An 18,962-nucleotide genomic window follows, 5' to 3' on the forward strand; every position below is an offset into this window, starting at 1 on the left:
GCAAATTTCTAGAAAATCAGAATAATGCCTATCATCTTGCAAAATAGTCCTAAGGGATTGTCAGAACACAGTCAGTGTTCCCATCTCTGTTCCCTAGCTCTCCATCATGGAATTTTATGTTAAAGTAGAGGATGTAAAGTTTGAAAGATTGGTTGGTCTCAAGATGAAGGTCTTGGACTCAATCCATTAGGCAATGTAGAATTAGACGTTTTTGAGCTGTGTGATGATTGTGACAACATCCGCATTTTAGGAAGACTAAAACTGACAGAAGGATGAGCTGGAAAGACAGACTAACTGGGAGGCTGTTGGAGTAATATAGACTGGCTCGGATGAAAGCTGGCTTGGGTACTGGTTGGAGGTTGGGTGTCGTAAATGGGGCATTTGTTTTTCTCGGAGAAATGTCAATAATGATCACCGTAATTACTTTATAATTAAAAGTAATGCGTATTCCTTGAACACGAATTCCAGGTAATGTGCAAAGCACTTTACATTTGTAGGCTTATTTGACTATCATTGTTTTTATAAAATGTAGATACTGTTAATCCTCATTTTATGGGTGAGGAATTGAGATATTTTAATTTTCCCATGATGATAAATGAGTTGTGGAGTGAGCTTGAATTCATATGACATGATTCCAGAGTTAAACCTTAAAAATAAAGATTTAGGCTTTATTTAATATCTTACTGAATTTATCTTATTATTACTAGATATTAAAGACAATATGGCTAAAATCTGAAAGTGGGAGGAAAAAATCCATAACAAATTTTCTGTTGTAGGTACTCATGTTATGGAAGGCTCTGGAAGAATGGTAGTTACTGCTGTAGGTGTTAATTCTCAAACTGGAATTATCTTCACCTTGCTTGGAGCTGGAGGTGAAGAGGAAGAGAAGAAAGATGAAAAGAAAAAGGAAAAGAAGAGTAAGATTAGCAATTTTCTTTAAGATTTGGTATTTGGAAATAAGGGAACTGGTTATTAGGACTGGTATAAAAAATCCTCTTCAGTTATGAAGTTCCGATATGAAAAATTATACAAAAAAGTTAATTTCTCAGTATAGTGCTTTCAAGTAGTAGAATGAGTAGAGTCCTCTCCATTTCTCAGTTTTTCTTTTTGACTTTAGTGACTATGTCAGTCCCCTTTACCATAGCCGGACAACTTCAGTATCTTCTTGAACACTCTCATTGGCTTTCTTTGTTTATTCTTTAGTTATAACATCTTTCTGTTATCTAACCAGCAAAACGAATTAAACTCTTCCTTCCTATTTGTTTATCTTTTCTACTAATTCAGTGATAGCTTTCTTTGTCAACCATATCATATTTTGGTCTTGGTGAGCTTTTAATTTATTTTCAATTTTCTACTTTTCACATTTCATACCAGTCCATACCTCAGTAGCCAGTTTTTGGACACAAGGTGAAGACGTTACTTTGACACCTGTTATGTTTCTTTTGTTAACGTTTAGCCCAAAGTATTAGATGGGAAGTTTTTAGAAATTCGATCTTGACCCATTGTAACTGCTTGCTATGCTTACAAGTGATCTATCCTCAGCAAAAATTGGTAACCATAGTTTATGCACAAGGATCTTACAAATAACTCTGTCATATGTAGGGAGACAGCCCAGAATTACTTAGCTGTGGGCATGGCACTTTTTAAGAAAAGCCCTCCCCAGCCTTCTTCTGAGTATCTGCTGTCATGCCGTCTTCTTCCACTCCAGATTGCTCTTCTACAGGCTTTTCTCTTCAGGTTGACAGCAGTTTACTGTGGCTTGACCACTTGGATTTAATTACTGTTACCTAGGATGGTAAGCCCATATTTCTCTCTTTCAAATAAGCGTTTTGAGATCTTCTACAATAAAAACCTTGCTAATACCTTGGTGTGCTAACCACAACCATGTTTGTAATATTTGGATGTTTTGTTCTTTGGGTTTTGTCTTCAGTTTTGAAATTTTTAGTTCAAACAGAAGTGTACCTGAGAAATGGTGACTGCAGTTGAGGGTAACAAGACCCTCATTCTAAGTTCTCTGTCCCCAGTCCTCCCTGCAGCCCTCCCCATACCTGCATAGGTGTAAGGTAGAGAGCGGAAGGAAGGCAACTGGAAAACCAGTAAGAATGATGCCATTTACTGAATGCTATGTGCACCATCTGCTTAGTATTCCCAACCATGTGACAGAAAGACATTATTCTTTTTATTGACGGGTAACCCGAGGCTTAAAGAGGGTTAAGTACTTGCTCCAGATCAAAGATCTAGTAAGAGGCAGATCAGACTTGCTTATTTGACTCAAGATTCTGTGCTCTTAACCATACACTGCTGCATCCTAATTTATAGGAGTCTGAGGTCAGTGGCCCCTGTTCGAAAAGGAAGGGAAGTTTGTATCATGACTTTACTTAATTGACCCCACAGTGTCTTTTCCAATAAACACTTTCTTCTAAGATCTTTTACCTCTTTTTTTGTTAATCCGGTCAAAAATATTCCCAGGAATGAACATCTAACTCATTGTCTGTCATTTTTTATTCTGGGGGCTGTGTTTTTTGGTTTTTATTTTCTTCATAGAACAGGACATTTTTTCTCTGTGGACTTTAGCCCTTTTCCCATTCCTTTGACGGCTTTGGCCATTACTCAAAAGCATTCAGGGTAATCTGTCTCTTTCCTTCCTAGTCTGGAATGTAGCCGTCTGGTATCTCTCCAGACTCAGACCTCGTTGAAAGTAGCTAGATATTCTCTTACTGTCTCCTAATCTGTCTTGAGCATCTGTTCCTTTCTGACTCTGTTTGTTCCATGTTTCCCAGTTTCAAGATCACTCTTGTAGATAGAGAAGTTGGAAGAAAAATTAGCTGAATGGCTCTTCCTCCTTTTTGTCTTTTTCAGTATTCCACTGTCTGCTCCAGACAGTAGGCTCATTCCCTCCTTGATGATCTTCTTGCTTCAGACATCATCAATATCTTTCTGTTTTGTCCAGATTTAAGCTAATTTGGAGAATTCCCCTCACTGGTAGCCTCACTGGCCTATTCTGTACATCCATATTCCAGTTTTACGTACATGCCTCTCCTCTATCTTGTATACCTGGTGTTTGCTGTCATTTTCATCACTCATGTGCCTGTTTTCTTGATGACATTACTCCCTCCCTCGCTACCCCTGCTCTATCTTGTACACCTACTTTCTACTTTCTTAGAATTACATTTGTGTTTAGTTTGAAACCTCTTGTACTATATTTGGGTTCCGTAGAGCAGGTAAAAGACAAAGTCTTACGGAGAAATCAAACAGGCATGGATGCCCCCAAAATATTTTGGAGTACTTCTGGTTAAGACCCAGGGAGTGATTGACCCAGAGGGTCATTACAGGCCAAATGCTTTCTAATCTATACAAGCACACACCATGGGGTAACAGTTCTTTTATAGAAACGTAAACTACCCTTGCATAATTTAGCGTGGCTGTCTTCATTTCTTTTGGAAAGCTTTAATTCCCGTTTTGTTTCTACAGATAAGAAACAAGATGGAGCTATTGAGAATCGCAACAAAGGTGAGTTCACAAGGATGAAGAGTATATAGTTAGCTTGATATCATTATATCCAGAAATACATCTACCATGTACTGAATTCATCCAAAAGTTAGGAGACAGGTAGCAGGGGAAATGAGTTTATGTTAACTTGGGTTAACATCTCTTCCTGCCAGTGCCTTAGTCATCATGCTGCCTTTATAGTGGTAATAAGATTTTAAACTATGATTTGTGGTAGTAAATTTAGAAAAATCCAGATGTAAGGTAACTCTAAATTTAAGTACTTCAAGTATTTTAGCATTGGTTACTGTATTATTGCAGGGAAAAATGTGTTAGAAACGAAGTATACAACTTAAGTGGTTTTTTGCATTTATTTAGATTTTAAACATATGTCCATTTCTCTAGCTGTATGGTTGTACGTAATGTTCTACAGTATGGTTACATGTGGGTGGGTTTTGTAGTGTTTGGGATAAGTCTTATCAAACACAACGCAGAGGAAGAGAAATGATTTGGTGTTTATTAGTTCTTGGTTTAAGGGCTATGTTTCTTCTTATGCCTCCTCGCTATTACCTGCACAACATTCTCAAATCTGGTATGAAGATTAACAACCTAGTGTTACTGTTTCTCTGTAAGCCAGAGAAAATAAGACATCTACCCCTGCACACACAAAGCTAACTGTTTAAATCTTTTCTAGTTCCTGTATGAAATTGATTTGTTTCAAAAATTGTTTCAGAATGTTAATAGTTATGGGTTCCTTTAAAATGTAGTGAGATTATATTTGCTCTTAAATGCAGCAAAAGCCCAGGATGGTGCAGCCATGGAAATGCAGCCTTTGAAGAGCGAAGAAGGTGGAGATGGTGATGAAAAAGATAAAAAGAAAGCAAATTTGCCAAAAAAGGAAAAATCTGTCTTACAAGGGAAACTTACAAAACTGGCTGTTCAGATTGGCAAAGCAGGTATGATAAACAGAAGAAAATAGGTGTTTTGCTTTTAAAATATACTAACCTCATGCTTGAAAATCGTCTTTTGACCCACTTAAGGCTACACATTGTTGCTTTTGTGAGTGGAAGGGGAGTTAAAGAATATTTTCACTTTTATTCACAATATACCAGGTCTTTTGAGTTATTGCAGACCCTCAAAATATCATGGCAGCTCTGGGGCTCTTACCTCATCTTACGTGGAAGGAGATGTCCTCTGTGGTCGGGTTAGGTTGTGTGCCCCAATCTCCCCCGTGTCTTCAGAAGCCCATGCTCTCATCTCTGAATTTCTCAGGATTTCTGAAGGCAGTATAGAGTGGGTTATTCTAGTTACTCAGTGCAGGTTACCCAACTATATTGTAACAAAAAATTTTGCCACACATTTTATTCATCTTTTTACTGACTATATTTTTCTAAAAACTTTAGCCATTAAAATTGAATGGATTAGTTGGAACATCATCCAGCTGAAGCTGAAGTCACAGATTTACTGTCTTCAATCCTCACGAGAAAATACCTGTTATGATTTTTTTTTAGTGTTTATTTTTTAGAGAGAGAATACAAGGGGCGAAGGTACAGAGAGGGGGAGACACAGAATCCGAAGCAGGCTCTAGGCTCTGAGCTGTCAGCACAAAGCCCAATGCGGGGCTCAAACCCACAAGCCATGAGATCATGACCTTAGCTGAAATCGGACGCTTAACTGACTGAGCCACCCAGTGCCCCTAGAAAACACCTGTTAATACAACCACTCTTTAGGGGAGAAAAGGCAGAAGCAGAGCTCTTAGCTAAAAACAGAGCATGCCCTCCAGCAGTATCATCTATATGATAAATCACATGTAGGTAATTCCACAAATATTAAAATCGCTTAAATTATATAATTCTACTGTTTCTTAGGAGTATATTGGGAAAAGTGAGGTTTTTACTTCTGTTGTCAATAAGTTTATTATCCAGTAGCAAATATTTGCTTTTTGTAACGTGTAGCCGTAGGTGCTTCTGACTGCATGTTGGGGGAAGGGTGGATTTAAGATGGTGTGATGGAGGTAGCAGATATTGGGTTGGATTATCAGATGCAGCTGTGTGGCTTTGTCTTATCTTTTAATATTCATTTGTAAAAGGCTAAATAGTCCACAAAATAGGTAAATGTCTTGTAAAACATGATTAACTCTTGGTTTGTTTTTTCTTTTTAACTTAATGAAGCACTAAGGATAGATGAAAAAATAAATCAGAGAATTAATTTTTTTAATAAAAACGTAGGGTTGAATATTTCAAGTCTCCCCATTGATCAGACTCTTATCAGCTTCTCTGTCAGCATTAAGCAGCTGCCAACATGTAAACTACCCACTTATTCTAAGCTTTTGGTGTTTACTCGTCATTGCGTGTTATTTTTTTTGTCTTAACTTTAGTAGAAGGCCGAAGATACAATTAAGTCTAGGAAAGAACCCTAAACCCTTTTCTACCAATTCTCCTGGGGACAGGGCTAGCCTTGGAAGCAGAAATTAAATCTGACAATGCCAAATGATGAGTTAGGTATAAAAAAAAAACAAACAAAAACAAAAAAGGTAACAGTTTATCAAAGAAATTAAAGTATTATCAAATCCATGGTAATTCTTCCAGTGACTAATATGAAATTGACAGTGGGTAGTGTCTGGACTGCTGAAATAATTACCTTTTTTTTTTTTCTTTTGTATACTGAAAGGTTTGTTGATGTCTGCCATCACAGTTATCATTCTAGTGTTATATTTTGTAATTGATACATTCTGGGTTCAGAAGAGACCATGGCTTGCTGAGTGCACGCCGATTTACATACAATATTTTGTGAAGTTCTTCATCATTGGGGTTACAGTTTTGGTGGTCGCCGTGCCGGAAGGCCTGCCACTTGCAGTCACCATCTCCCTGGCTTATTCTGTCAAGGTAAGCTGAGAAGAGCTTGGTCCAATTACCAAGTTTAAAGCCGTAGTTGGTGAAAATTCACATCTGGTTACTCTTCTTTCTGATTCTGAAAGTAGGAGCTCTCCATAAATTTAGTTTCCTTTAGAAAGGTTGTCACAGGTTTCCTCCTCCCCTCACACTCCTCCACCACTCCCCCCACCCCACCCCACCTCTATCTCCACCCCACCTCTGCCTAAGTGAAGATCTTGGTTCATCAAGACCTCTGTATTTACTTGCAGAGGACACAAAAGCCAGCACAACCCTGCTAGGCAGAGTTCTAGTTTAATTTTCACCGTATGATAGTTATGTTCCAAGTCACATTGCCTCCTTTTTCCTATCTGTAAAATTTAAGAGTGTTTGTCGTTCACTTGTAGGACAAGAGCCAGGAGGCTTCTCTCCAGTCCCAGCTTCTGAGGCCTCCTTGTTTCCAATCATCTGCCCTCAATCACAACACAGCTGAGCTTTCACACAGCAGGCAGACTCCTGTTTCTAAAATATAATTCAGCTGTGTTATTTCCTTGCATAAAATTCCAGTGGCGTCTCATCACATTTAGAAAAATCCAAACTCACTGTGGCCTGCAGGGCCCAGCCAGTGTGGCCCTGCTGACCCCTCGGTGCTCACCTTGCACCTCTCTCCCACCGGTCCAGCCTCAGCAGCCCCGCTGTGGTTTGTCACATACTTCAGGGCCTAGGTGCTCTTCCTGTGGATCGTCTGCTCTTATTTTATTCAGGTCTCCCAGTGTCTCCTCTAGAAGCTCAAGTCCTGTTTTCAGGTAGAACCCTAAAAATGAGCTTTGACACTTATTGCTAACTGCTGTTTACTAAAGTCATAATCTGGTTGATGATTATTAACTTATTTTTATTAGTTTTATGTCTTAAATGGAAAAGGTGAATTGGATTTTTAGAAAGGCTTACTTTGGACAATTTTGATCTTTCAAAATGGCTTTGCAGATAAAATTATACTTAATGGAAGAATGCTTCTGTTGTCAATTTTCTTATGTTAATTAATTAGCTGTTCTTCTTAAATACTATCATTGATGGTGATGAGCAATGTAAGTAAATAGTTACAGTTCCAGCTTTAGCGCTCTGGTCTTCAGTATTACAGGGTGCTTTACAGTAAACCTATCATGATAAGAATATTTTGCTTACTACTCTTTGGGTTTATTTTCTTTTCAGCCATTTAACATCTTTCATTTCAAAAATAAAATAGTAAATGTTTCAGAGTGATAAAATAAATTGTAATAATTTGTACTTTTTTTAATGTTTTGAAATAATTGGAATAAAGTTTTAGATACTGATCATTTTATCAATACTGTCGGTTCATTTTGAATAGTCACCAATAACATTAATTTTTCAATAGATCAAAAGATGTAGGCAGAATTTACATTTCTTTAATAGAAAAATGAGTAATTTAACTACTGTTCTTTAAGCTTTTATTAAAGTTTAGCCCAATGTTACCAATTACTGCTCTTTTTTACGGAGTTATGTAGTCTTTATGGATCCTTTGTCAATACTTTGCAAAATGAAACCCCTTTCTTTCACTGTAGAACTTAATTTTTTTAATCTTCAATATTAATGCAAATCATAGTTCATTTGGGGAGTTACACCTTTTTCTTCCCCATTTTTATTTCTTCCAGGAACCAGTTTTTGCAATATCTTGCATGTTAGCAGTCACAGAACATACTTGGTAAAACAGCTCTATGTGGTTTTTAACCCATTCTTCATTTTTTGAGAATGAATTATCAAGCATTTTAATTTAAATGCCTTTTGGGGCTACTGTGAAAACTCTCGGTGTTTTAGAAACTATATTTTTGTTCTTGTAAATTAGAGGGGGAGATTATCCTAAGGATGAGAATGCCTGACGTCTAGCATTTGGAAAAGATAAATGACTCATTGGGTTTTGATATGTTATCTCAATCTATCAGAATCAAAAAAAAAAGACAACTGCATGTCCACGAGCTCTGTATTTTAAAAGCTATTTTTTCCTTGGTGATTTGTTTTCCACATTATAAGGAGACTTAATCCTTAAATGTAATACACCTTTACAATGCTGCAAGTACCTTTGTACTTGGGAGTACAAATCACCACTGCTGTTACAATGCAAAGACACTTACAGAGGCTGTTGGAGGCACATAGGCCACATGATTTGCATATGAGTACAGGTTTCTGTATTCATTTACTAGATTATGTTATGCAGTGGTAAAAAAAAAAAAAAAGATTGAAACCACAGAAAGCTGGTATGCTCTTTTAGCTTATTTGAATAGGTCAAGTATACTGAAATTCTTCCAGTTGGTGTTTATACTATGTACTGTGTATTTGTATGTACCTGGGAGTTTTTGTTCTTATTTTAAAGCATTTTACAATTTTGTGTAATGAGGTGATTGGTTTTGTATGTAGCTTATCTAGGTTTTTTTTTTTTTTTTTTGTCGCCATAGAAAATGATGAAAGACAATAACTTAGTAAGGCATCTGGATGCATGTGAAACCATGGGAAACGCTACAGCTATTTGTTCAGATAAAACAGGGACATTGACAATGAACAGAATGACAGTTGTTCAAGCTTACATAAATGAAAAACATTATAAAAAGATTCCTGAACCAGAAGCTATTCCACCAAATATTTTGTCCTATCTTGTAACAGGAATTTCTGTGAATTGCGCTTATACGTCAAAAATACTGGTAAGGTTTTTTAAATAATTAGTTTATGTATGAAATTAATTTTTTAAAGTATAATAATTAGACTATATGTAGCTCTTCAGACCTACCCTTATTATATATCCATTGAAGAACTGAATTATGTTACATTTTTAAAAGTCTGTATTCAGTTAATGTAAGTTTCTTTCATACAATTTTATATTATGAGTAAGATCTGTTGATGGACTTAAACCTTCTGTCTACTTGTATTTTCCTCCTATGTTTTGAATGTCCCATGTTTAAGAACTGTTAAGACTTATAACCAGAGCAAGTTATTAATTTTAAATTCTTACTATGCTTATGTTGTGAAAGTCCAGATTATTTTACTGTAGAATTTTCTAGAGAAAATGTTGAAGCCAGATTTCAGCTGAATATGTTGTTATATATGCTTGCCGTGTGCTCTCTTTGCTTTCTCAGTAGATCCTACCCCTGAGGTCATCCTTAGACCTTTTGAAACTAACTCAGTAAAGTAATTCTAGACCTTGTGCTGCCTTATAATAAGACATTTTTACCTTTGCAAGTTAAAAGTCTTATTTATAACATAAAGTTGAAATTGCTTGAATTGGGATGTGTTATAATGATTTATGGAGGAAGACCATGAACAAAATTAATATTGCAAGTTGTCTAGTGAAGATATGCATGAATTAGATTATTATACTGAAAAGCTATGGGATCCTGGTTCTAGATCTAGCTTTGCCTTTTACTAGCTAAAAGTCCCAGCTTTACTCTCTTCCATTGTTAAGTAAAGACTATCACATCTGCCCGTATTAGCGCAGTGACAATTCTATAAGTGGTATTTGTGAAGATATTATGAAGGAAGTAAAGTTTTTAAATATAGTTATGGCAACAGTGCTCTATTTTAATGCATTACTTTTATTTTAAGTTAAAAAGCTTGTAAAGAAGACTGTATTTTGATTTCTTTAACGTAAATATTCAATGAAAACAGGAAGAGAAAAGGAAAGGAATTGAAATTTATTAAATCCCACTATGTGTCAGGAACCAAGTGTAAACTTTACATGCCTTATCTCACTTAATTCTTGGGTCGTGAGTGTCCCTGTTTTCCAGATGCTGAAGCCAAGGACGATAGCAGTGGGGTAGCTTGCCAAAAATCCACATAGCTAGTAACTGGCAGGGCTGAGATTGGAATCCATGTCATTCTTGCCCCAGGGATCGTTTCTACCATACCTCTTTGTGTCCCTCTTGGAAATGCTGCTATTATTAGAAGTTTCCTATATAATTTTGTTTTAGAATGTCGCATTCTATTTTACATTATAAATTCAACTGTCACAGAGAAACAAGATGATACTAGCTTCTAAACCTTTTTCTCTTATAGCCACCAGAGAAAGAGGGTGGATTACCTCGTCATGTTGGTAATAAAACTGAATGTGCCTTGTTGGGACTTCTTTTGGATTTAAAACGAGATTATCAGGATGTTAGAAATGAAATCCCAGAAGAAGCATTGTACAAAGTCTACACCTTCAATTCTGTTAGGAAGTCCATGAGTACTGTCCTGAAAAATTCAGATGGAAGTTTTCGAATATTCAGCAAGGGTGCATCTGAGATAATTCTGAAAAAGTAAGAGTAAAATGCTTAGATGAATAAATTGCTCACTATAGTTGCTTTATGGAATACCTACTGTGTTGCTATTGTTGCTATTTCCTTTTTTTGTGAACATCAGGCATTTGGTAGGACCTCAGAGCTTTTTAATATATTTTAATGGTACCTAGATACTTGCCCGTGGTATTCTGCCATTTTTATATACTTCAGCTTCTTTTATTTCATAGTATTTTGCTCTAGGGAAATGTGCCCATTACTTTCAATTTGGTAGACTTTATTAAGTAAACTTTGCTCTTTGTTTTTAGACATGTTGATTCCATTGTTATAGAGGATCATGAAAAATAAAAACCTCCTGGGAAGAAAAACTCAAATTTATGTCTTCAATGCAGCATTGTAGATAGTGAACTCAAAAATGTGATGAATGAATTGTAGATTCGTTTTTAGAACAGCAAAGCATTAAAACTAGATCTTGAGAATTCTCCAATCAGAGTGAGTTTTCATATTTATGCTGCTGCATTGTCATATTTAAATATCTCCTGTCATTTTCAATGGTTATCTTTCTTTTTTAATGTCCTTTTACAGAACAGTAGTTGCATTTTTTGGCATTACACCTTTATGTATAATTTCTCTAATGTTTATATGTTATTACAGGTGTTGAAATTATTTTGGTTTCCTTATCCCAGTAGAGAAGTAGACTTTTAATTTAAGAGCAGCTTTGGAAAATTAGAGCTCATTTGAAATTATAACATTTAAAATACTTCTACTTTTAATTTGCTTATGTGTAGATTATAATCCTGTTATTATCTTAATGAACACCTGACAGATTGTATTCTAACAAGTAAGAGACAAGTCTGTAAATAAATTACTTAAAAGGCAGCATATGACAGGTACAAAGTTTTAAGATGAGCTCATACTCTTATGAAAGATGTGGCACTTCATTATTTTTTTTTTTAAGAAATCTCAGAGGTAGGATTAACTTTTTCTTTTATTCCAGAAATGTGGCACTTTAGAAAAGGTTTTGGTATAAAGTATGAGCATCAAGGGAAAGGAAGCCACATCAGAGGAAAGGAGATAGGAATACACAGGCCATATTGGGGAGGTAGCTACCTGCATAGTTCAGCTGGGTAATAAGGGGTTTTGGACACACAGTCCACATAGAGCTTTCTTCCCTTTACTGTACACTTGGTTAACTGATTTCAGTGTGAAAGTTTAGAAATCTGTCTCATCCATGGCTTGCTGGATACCAGACAAGTGGTACAGGGGAGATTTTCGAATCAAAACTGATCAGGCTTTTTGACCACCAACTCTACAATAGTGAAATAAAATGATGCATATGAAACATCTAGCTTGGAGTCTCATAGATTATAAGTATACAGTAACTAACTAGTCCTACAGTGTTATTTACATTTGTTACAGGGGCTGTTACACCTTAGGCTGAGCAGCGAAAATGAAGTGGGCCAGATGATGTAACTAGAGTGTATTTCCCATCATCAGGTAGTAGAATGATCCAATCCATGATTGAAAGTCATTCTTATATCAGGAAGTAAGGAGGGTTGAGGGGAAAGAAAGGATGGACTGGAGACATATTAATTAAAAAGCTATTATAATAGCTCTAGCTCGAAGTGAGAGCCAGAAGAAGACAGTAGCAGGGAGAACAGAAAGGAGAGGCACCATTCAGGAGACTGTTGATGAGGACAAACAGAGAAGACTTAGGAGCCAAAAATATATAAGTAGTGAGGGAAAAGGAAGTGTTCAGGTGAGATTTAAGATTTACATTGAAATTATTCGGGCTGACATTGTTGTTAATGCTGAAAAGGCAGCATTTAGACTTGCATGCAGTAGGTTCAAATTGTTGGTACAGCATCCAAATGGAGTTCCTCAGCAGTGATGGAGTTTGGAAACCATCAAAACAGAAGCTGTGAAATTTGAAAGTCACCTGCCTAGGACAGGAGGAGGAGTACCACCCAGGGAGAGGAGCAGAGAGAGGAGTCATGAAAAATAAACGTTAAATAGGGAGGTACATAGTATGACCCTTATTTACTACATAATTAAAAGATTGTAGTTAGTGTCACTGAAATTGAAACTATTTTGGCATTATCTCTCTTTCCAATAGAATGCTTATTTTAACAACAAGTTATTTTTTTTCTTTCATGGTTAAAACAATATAGGTGATGAAACAACATCCCAGGTAAGGGGTTGATTGAACTTGGCTTTTTACTTTAAAAGAAGAATACTTGTGAATTTTGTTGTTAAAGTTAATACCTCATTCTGTACCAGAATAGACAGGTGTATCGTGTATTCTCTTCTGCCATTAGGGGTTCTTTGTGAAAATGTAAAAGCATTGCATTTCCCAAAGAGAAGGTTTGGAGAATATCTAGAGTAACTGATAAAGTTTAGAACTATCAAATGAGAACCATAAACATTTAGAACTGTTTTAATAAAGGGGAGAGTGAAAAGTGGATGTAATTTACGTCTTAGAAATGCAGCATACGTAATTTCTCTAAGTTCCAGTTGTCAGATCCCATGATTTCTAGCCCTTCCCATTCACTTATGTGGCATTAACCATTATTTTTGTTAATCATTGACGTTTGGATTCAACATTTCCTTTTAGGTGTTTCAAAATCTTGAGTGCTAATGGTGAGGCAAAAGTGTTCAGACCAAGGGACCGTGATGATATTGTAAAAACAGTGATTGAACCGATGGCGTCAGAAGGCTTGAGAACCATATGTCTTGCGTTCCGAGATTTCCCAGCAGGAGAACCAGAACCCGAGTGGGATAACGAAAATGATATTGTCACCGGCCTTACGTGCATTGCTGTTGTGGGGATTGAAGACCCTGTGAGACCTGAGGTGGTGAACATTCCATGCTCTGCATGTGCAGAATTTCTCAACCCCAGGGCATCTAGGCACTGACTACAGCCATTTTTCTAGTAACCTTCGTGGTGTTTGTGATTCTAATTTTTTTCTGTGTCAATCCAAAAAGTGGAAAAATAGTGCTTGTGATGTAGGTTTATTTTGAGTGAGAGAGAGATGGCGGGAAGGGGCAGAGAAAGAAAGGGACAGATCCCAAGCACGCTCCACCTGGTCAGCACAGAGCCTGATGCAGGGCTTAAACTCAAAAACCACGAGATCATGACGTGAGCCCAAATCAAGAGTCAGATACTTAACCGACTGAGCCACCAGATGCCCCCTTGTGTGCAGTTTTTAATTAGACTGCTTCCCTTGGGGATTGTATGTACTGACAACACCATAACCTCAACACAGTACCTTGAACTGGGTAGGTTTTTCCAATCATATTTATGTTAAATAATAGATGCATTAAATTATTTCTTTTCATAGGCTGTAGACCACCACTGCTCAAAAGAACTTTCTTGTGATGGTAGAAGTTTTCTAGATATTGTTTGCCACAGTAGCCACTCACTATGTGGTACTTCTGAGTTTTTGAAGTATGGCTAGTTTTATTTAATTTGAATCAAAACCTCTTAGAACCATAGTGGACAACATGCGTCTCTAGATTTTGGGGGTTTTTTCCTTTTATTTTAAACTTTGTTGAGAAACTGCTATGAGCCAGTCACTATACTACGGTACTATAGAGATAAAGGTTTTTGAGATCTATTCACCAGCCTCAAAGAAGTCTCTCTTGAGTGGGAATGAATAAACACATAAATAACATGAGCTCCAACTTTGTCTAAAGCAATAGCATCTAATATATTGAATTCTTACTGTGTGCCAGATACTACGCCAACTGCTTTACATGTATTTTTTTCATTTAATGTTCACCTCTATGAATTATTACTCTAATTTGGCAGATGAAAAATATCAAGGTATATAGAGGTTAGCTCTACACCATAGAACTTATATGCTTAAATTGTGGCTTTGTCTAAAACACATATACTTGAAAGACCACTCTGCTATATATATATTTTTTCAATATTAAAAATATTTCTTTTTTGAAGTTTTATTTATTTTGAGAAGGGTGGGAGAGAGAGGGAGAATATGAGCAGGGGAGGGGCAGAGAAAGAGAGGGTAAGAGAGAATCTCAAGCAGGCTCCTCACTGTCAGCAACACCCAATGTGTAGAACCAAGTACTTTTTTTAGGGGCTAGAAATACTGCAGTAAACAAAATTGTCATGAAGTTAGTATTCTATAGAAGTAGGCAACCAAATAGAATAATAGATACGTGGACATTATGCCAAGGGAAAATCTACACTGTGAGGAATAAGGCTTGGTCCCCACCCTCAAGCTTTATATTCTGGCATATGGAGGTAGTTAGGAGGGTGATAACAGATAAGACAATTACTACTGTGAAAAGAGCTGTAAAGGATATGCACAGGGTGATGAAACCGGTAACTGAGAATCTCTTAATAGGACATTTGAATTGAGAGCCGATGGCTGAAAGTCAGCCAGCCATTTAAATAGCCATAAGAAGAATATTCCAAGCAAATGGAACCAAAAATGCAGAGAGGCCTGAGGGTGAGAAAGTATTAACTATTTCACAGATAGAAAGGAGGCCAGTATGGCCCGAAGTGTAAACAAGAAGGGGCAGATAGGATTATCTCTGGTCTTCTAAAGACAGTCAGGGTCCTGTCTGAATTTTATTCTAAAACTCAGTGGGAAGTAATTCAGGCTGGGAAGTGACATGATTTGTGTTGTTAAAAGACTATTTGGAGTACTGTGTAAGAGACAGGAGGTGAATCAGGGAAGCCAGAAGATTATTGCAGTGATTCCAGGCAAGAAGCACAACATAGAGTGCAGCAGGGCAGATAAAAAGAAAGGGATGATTTCAAAGTACACGGAGATAGAACCAATAGGAATGTATCTGTTGGGTTTGGGTATACTGTTTTTGACATTGTTGAGGTGTCTGAAACATCCAAATGTATGTCATGTGGGCATTTGGACCTTGTAGCCTGAAAGTGGCCTAGGCTGGGACATCCGCATGAGGGGCTTCCAGAGATCTGGGGGAAATATAGCTCTGCAATTAGATGGCATATAGAGGACAGTCTGCTTGCACAACTGGGTGAGTGATAGATGGTCCTACCAGGGAGTAAGAGAATCAGAAACAACCTATTTAGAAGTCAAGATAAATTCCATTTGGAGTTTTAGAGTTTCAAATGCTTATGAAATATCCAGGTGGATAATGTTTGCCAACCTTTGGTCAAAAGGAAACCAAAGGTTTATACATTGATTTATGGCTTAGATCTTACCTAAATGTAGTATTAAATCACATGTCTACACCTTTTGCCCTTTGGAAAATATATGGCTGTTGTCATGTTCTTGGCATTGAGGTTGATGGAAAGTTTCATCTTTTTTTAAACATGTAAGTGGGACTTAATTTTTTTGGTGTCACCAAATGAGATGGATACTTTCAGACTAAGGTGAGACAGTGTGATCTACAATAGCTTTCTCTGAGTGGGTATTCTTGTGCATTTCTGATACAGAGAATTTTGATGAATTAGGTATCTAGAATAATCCAGCTTTACTACATTTGCATAGGTACTTAAGTGGGACAATTGGCTTCTCTTCAGTTTCCTATCTCTAAAAGTGGAGGTAATTGTGAGCCTTGAGTGAATGTATTTGATGTGGTTAGTGGGCCTTCAATAAACGTTAGTTTTTCCTTCTGAAATAATTATTTGCCACATGGTTTTAACCTGAGAGCAGTTTCTTCCTCTTACTCATCATCCCCCTATTCCAAATGATCTCGGGATAGCACCCAATCAGTGAGTGCTTGGGTAGACAGTTTTGGGTTATTTTTTTCATCTCCAGTGAGATATCCAGATATATTTTACGTTTATACAGCAAACCAAGGTTTTCAAAGTTTTGACTTTTTTTTTTTAATAAATAGAGGTCTGTACTATACAAAGACACAGTTTTGTCTAGATTAGCCATGAAAGCTGCTTCCAGAGACATTACATTTTAACTGTATTTATAATACAAATCCTAAACTGTCAGCCTACAGGCCACATTTAGCCTTCAGTCAAATTTCCTTGGACTCTGTGTGTGTGTGTGTGTGTGTGTGTGTGTGTGTGTGTGTGTTTAAACCATTATGTATTGAGAAAGCATACACAAATGTAGGTTTCTGTTTTCTCTTGAAGTTGTAGGTTCTGTCAACATTACTCCACCATAGAAAAAAAAAAGGCTGGAGCCGAATCTCTCTCATTAGGCATTCTTTAGTTTGGGCTTTGTAACTCTCAGTGTGTTTTCCTCATTTATGTTACCCACATAGCTCTGTTGGCATTTGCATTTGCATCCTCTGCTCTGGAGGGATAGTATGGATTTTCTGGTTAGAGAAGAGCAAGGAAGGATTTTGAAGGCTAAAAAATTGCTAGAAGCAGAGACACAGAAACAACATATAGATTATTCATCCATCAAGTAGTGCAGTAGAGAAAACTTGAAAACTATTCTGAGGCTCAAGTGTGATGCTCTGTTATGCTAAGAACTCTGTGGTTTGTAGAATAACAGTAGGGATCGTCACATAATTTTAAGAAAATCTGTTAGAAAAATAAATTCTGTCAAGTATATCACACACATGTTTTATAGGAGGAACAAATGTTAGACAGGGATACCAAGCAGGGGGGATAAGGTGCAGGGAAGGTTTGAGGTAGAATCCACAGGACTCCTTGTCCATTAAAGACGGATAGGGTAAGGGAGATGGAAGGTGTCATGATGACCCTTCGATTTCTGTTAGATAGATAGGTTTAAGAAACATGGTCCCCTTTTTGGACACTCAAATTCCAGTGTCCACTTCTGATGGAATTATGAACCCAGCACTCACAATGAGGTAGGAGAAAGCTGTAGATTTGAAAGTTACTAGCACATACATAACAGTTGAAGTTACAAGGATAGGTAAAATCATCCTTAAAAGATAAGGGGGAGGGTAGTGAGCAGTCCATACCCTCAAGAGCACAACAGCATTTTACTCTGGTGTGGTCTGGGCAGTAAACCGAGAAAGGTAGAAAGCCAACCATAAAAGAATTGCATAATGGTTGGAGAAGGGGAGCATTTTAAGAAGCCTTTGGTAAATAAATAAAGTAAACATAAAATATAATCACAACTGAAAATGAAGCCTGAACTAGGACTGTGGTGGTAGAAAAGGAAAGAAGAGATTATTGGGAGCAATTGAAATATTGAATATCTTGAGATTAAATTTAAATTGTCATTATTTGTGACACTGTGCAGTAATCCATTATGCAGTGGGGCTTTTTTTCCTCTGGAAATACTCATTTTCTTTCGTAATATGAATTCTTTTTCTGTGTAAACCAGGTACCTGAGGCAATAAGGAAGTGTCAGAGGGCTGGAATTACTGTGCGGATGGTCACTGGTGATAATATTAATACCGCTCGGGCTATTGCTACCAAATGTGGTATTTTACATCCTGGGGAAGATTTTCTGTGCCTAGAAGGTAAAGATTTCAACAGAAGAATACGAAATGAAAAAGGAGAGGTAAGGGTTGTTTGTTTTATGTTGATAAATTTTTCATATATTAGGAATTTAATTCAACAAATAACATATTGAATATGCACTGTGTGCTAGGTATCACACATGAATAAATGCAGCCTGCACCTGAGGCACAAAAACACTAACATTTTAGGAAGTAAAGGAGACTCATGAACTAGAAATTTGTCATAAAGCGACAAAAAAAAGCACTTCTTTTTTTCAGTCTAGGCCAATTTCAGAAGTATATGTGTGAGTGAGTCTGGGAGGAGGAATTTGAAAAGGTTGATACAGAGCATATTTTAGAGCACCTCAAACTCCTCTAAGCTTTTTATACTATATTAAGGAGTTTTTTTTTAATTTTGATCTCATATATATAGTAAGCTTTGAGTATGCATCACAGTGACCTAGCGAGCTTTTTAAAAACTTTGATTGCTAGGCCCCAGCCCAGACTATTTGATAAGATGGGGCCTTGTTTAAATATTTGCATTTTTGACAAGTTCCCCAGAGTTGCTGATGGTCCTGGTCTGTTAACCATACTTTTGAGAACTGATACATATACCAGATTGCTAATTGGGGAATTATAAAACTAGATTTGGGTACATTTTAACTGTCACAAACATTTATAGATTGAGCAAGAGCGGATAGACAAGATTTGGCCAAAGCTTCGAGTACTTGCAAGATCATCTCCTACTGACAAACATACACTGGTTAAAGGTGAGTAGGTTTTACAGTTATTTCACAACATCATAGTAACAGAAATGTGTTCTGCTTCCAAAAATAGTAACATATACTGAATAATAAATTTATTGATTCTAGGATGTTCTTTTCCAATAAAATCTAAATACATTTCCTTGTTTAAAAAATTTTTTAATGTTTATTTACTTTTGAGA

At 36.7% G+C, this 18,962-nt stretch overlaps 1 protein-coding gene across 9 annotated transcripts in view; it reads left to right on the forward strand.

Annotated features, from left to right (window-relative positions):
* Positions 1 to 18,962, forward strand: part of ATP2B1 (ATPase plasma membrane Ca2+ transporting 1) — a 128,188-nt gene that overhangs the window by 82,298 nt on the left and 26,928 nt on the right. For 8 of the 9 annotated variants that reach the window (XR_003914539.1, XR_003914540.1, XR_003914541.1 and 5 more), the window contains 9 exons: positions 777 to 917; positions 3,472 to 3,510; positions 4,281 to 4,442; positions 6,157 to 6,371; positions 8,825 to 9,067; positions 10,416 to 10,657; positions 13,251 to 13,488; positions 17,899 to 18,078; positions 18,699 to 18,786. Coding sequence is in view for 6 of the 9 variants with exons in the window: in XM_029954925.1 (XP_029810785.1) it covers positions 777 to 917; positions 3,472 to 3,510; positions 4,281 to 4,442; positions 6,157 to 6,371; positions 8,825 to 9,067; positions 10,416 to 10,657; positions 13,251 to 13,488; positions 17,899 to 18,078; positions 18,699 to 18,786 (1,548 nt within the window). In the remaining 3 variants the exon portion in view is untranslated. The remainder of the gene's footprint in view (positions 1 to 776; positions 918 to 3,471; positions 3,511 to 4,280; positions 4,443 to 6,156; positions 6,372 to 8,824; positions 9,068 to 10,415; positions 10,658 to 13,250; positions 13,489 to 17,898; positions 18,079 to 18,698; positions 18,787 to 18,962) is intronic. The other variant, XM_029954921.1, reaches the window with a different exon arrangement.

This window comes from Suricata suricatta, chromosome 10 (assembly GCF_006229205.1).
Source record: "Suricata suricatta isolate VVHF042 chromosome 10, meerkat_22Aug2017_6uvM2_HiC, whole genome shotgun sequence".
NCBI classification, from domain to species: Eukaryota; Metazoa; Chordata; class Mammalia; order Carnivora; family Herpestidae; genus Suricata; species Suricata suricatta.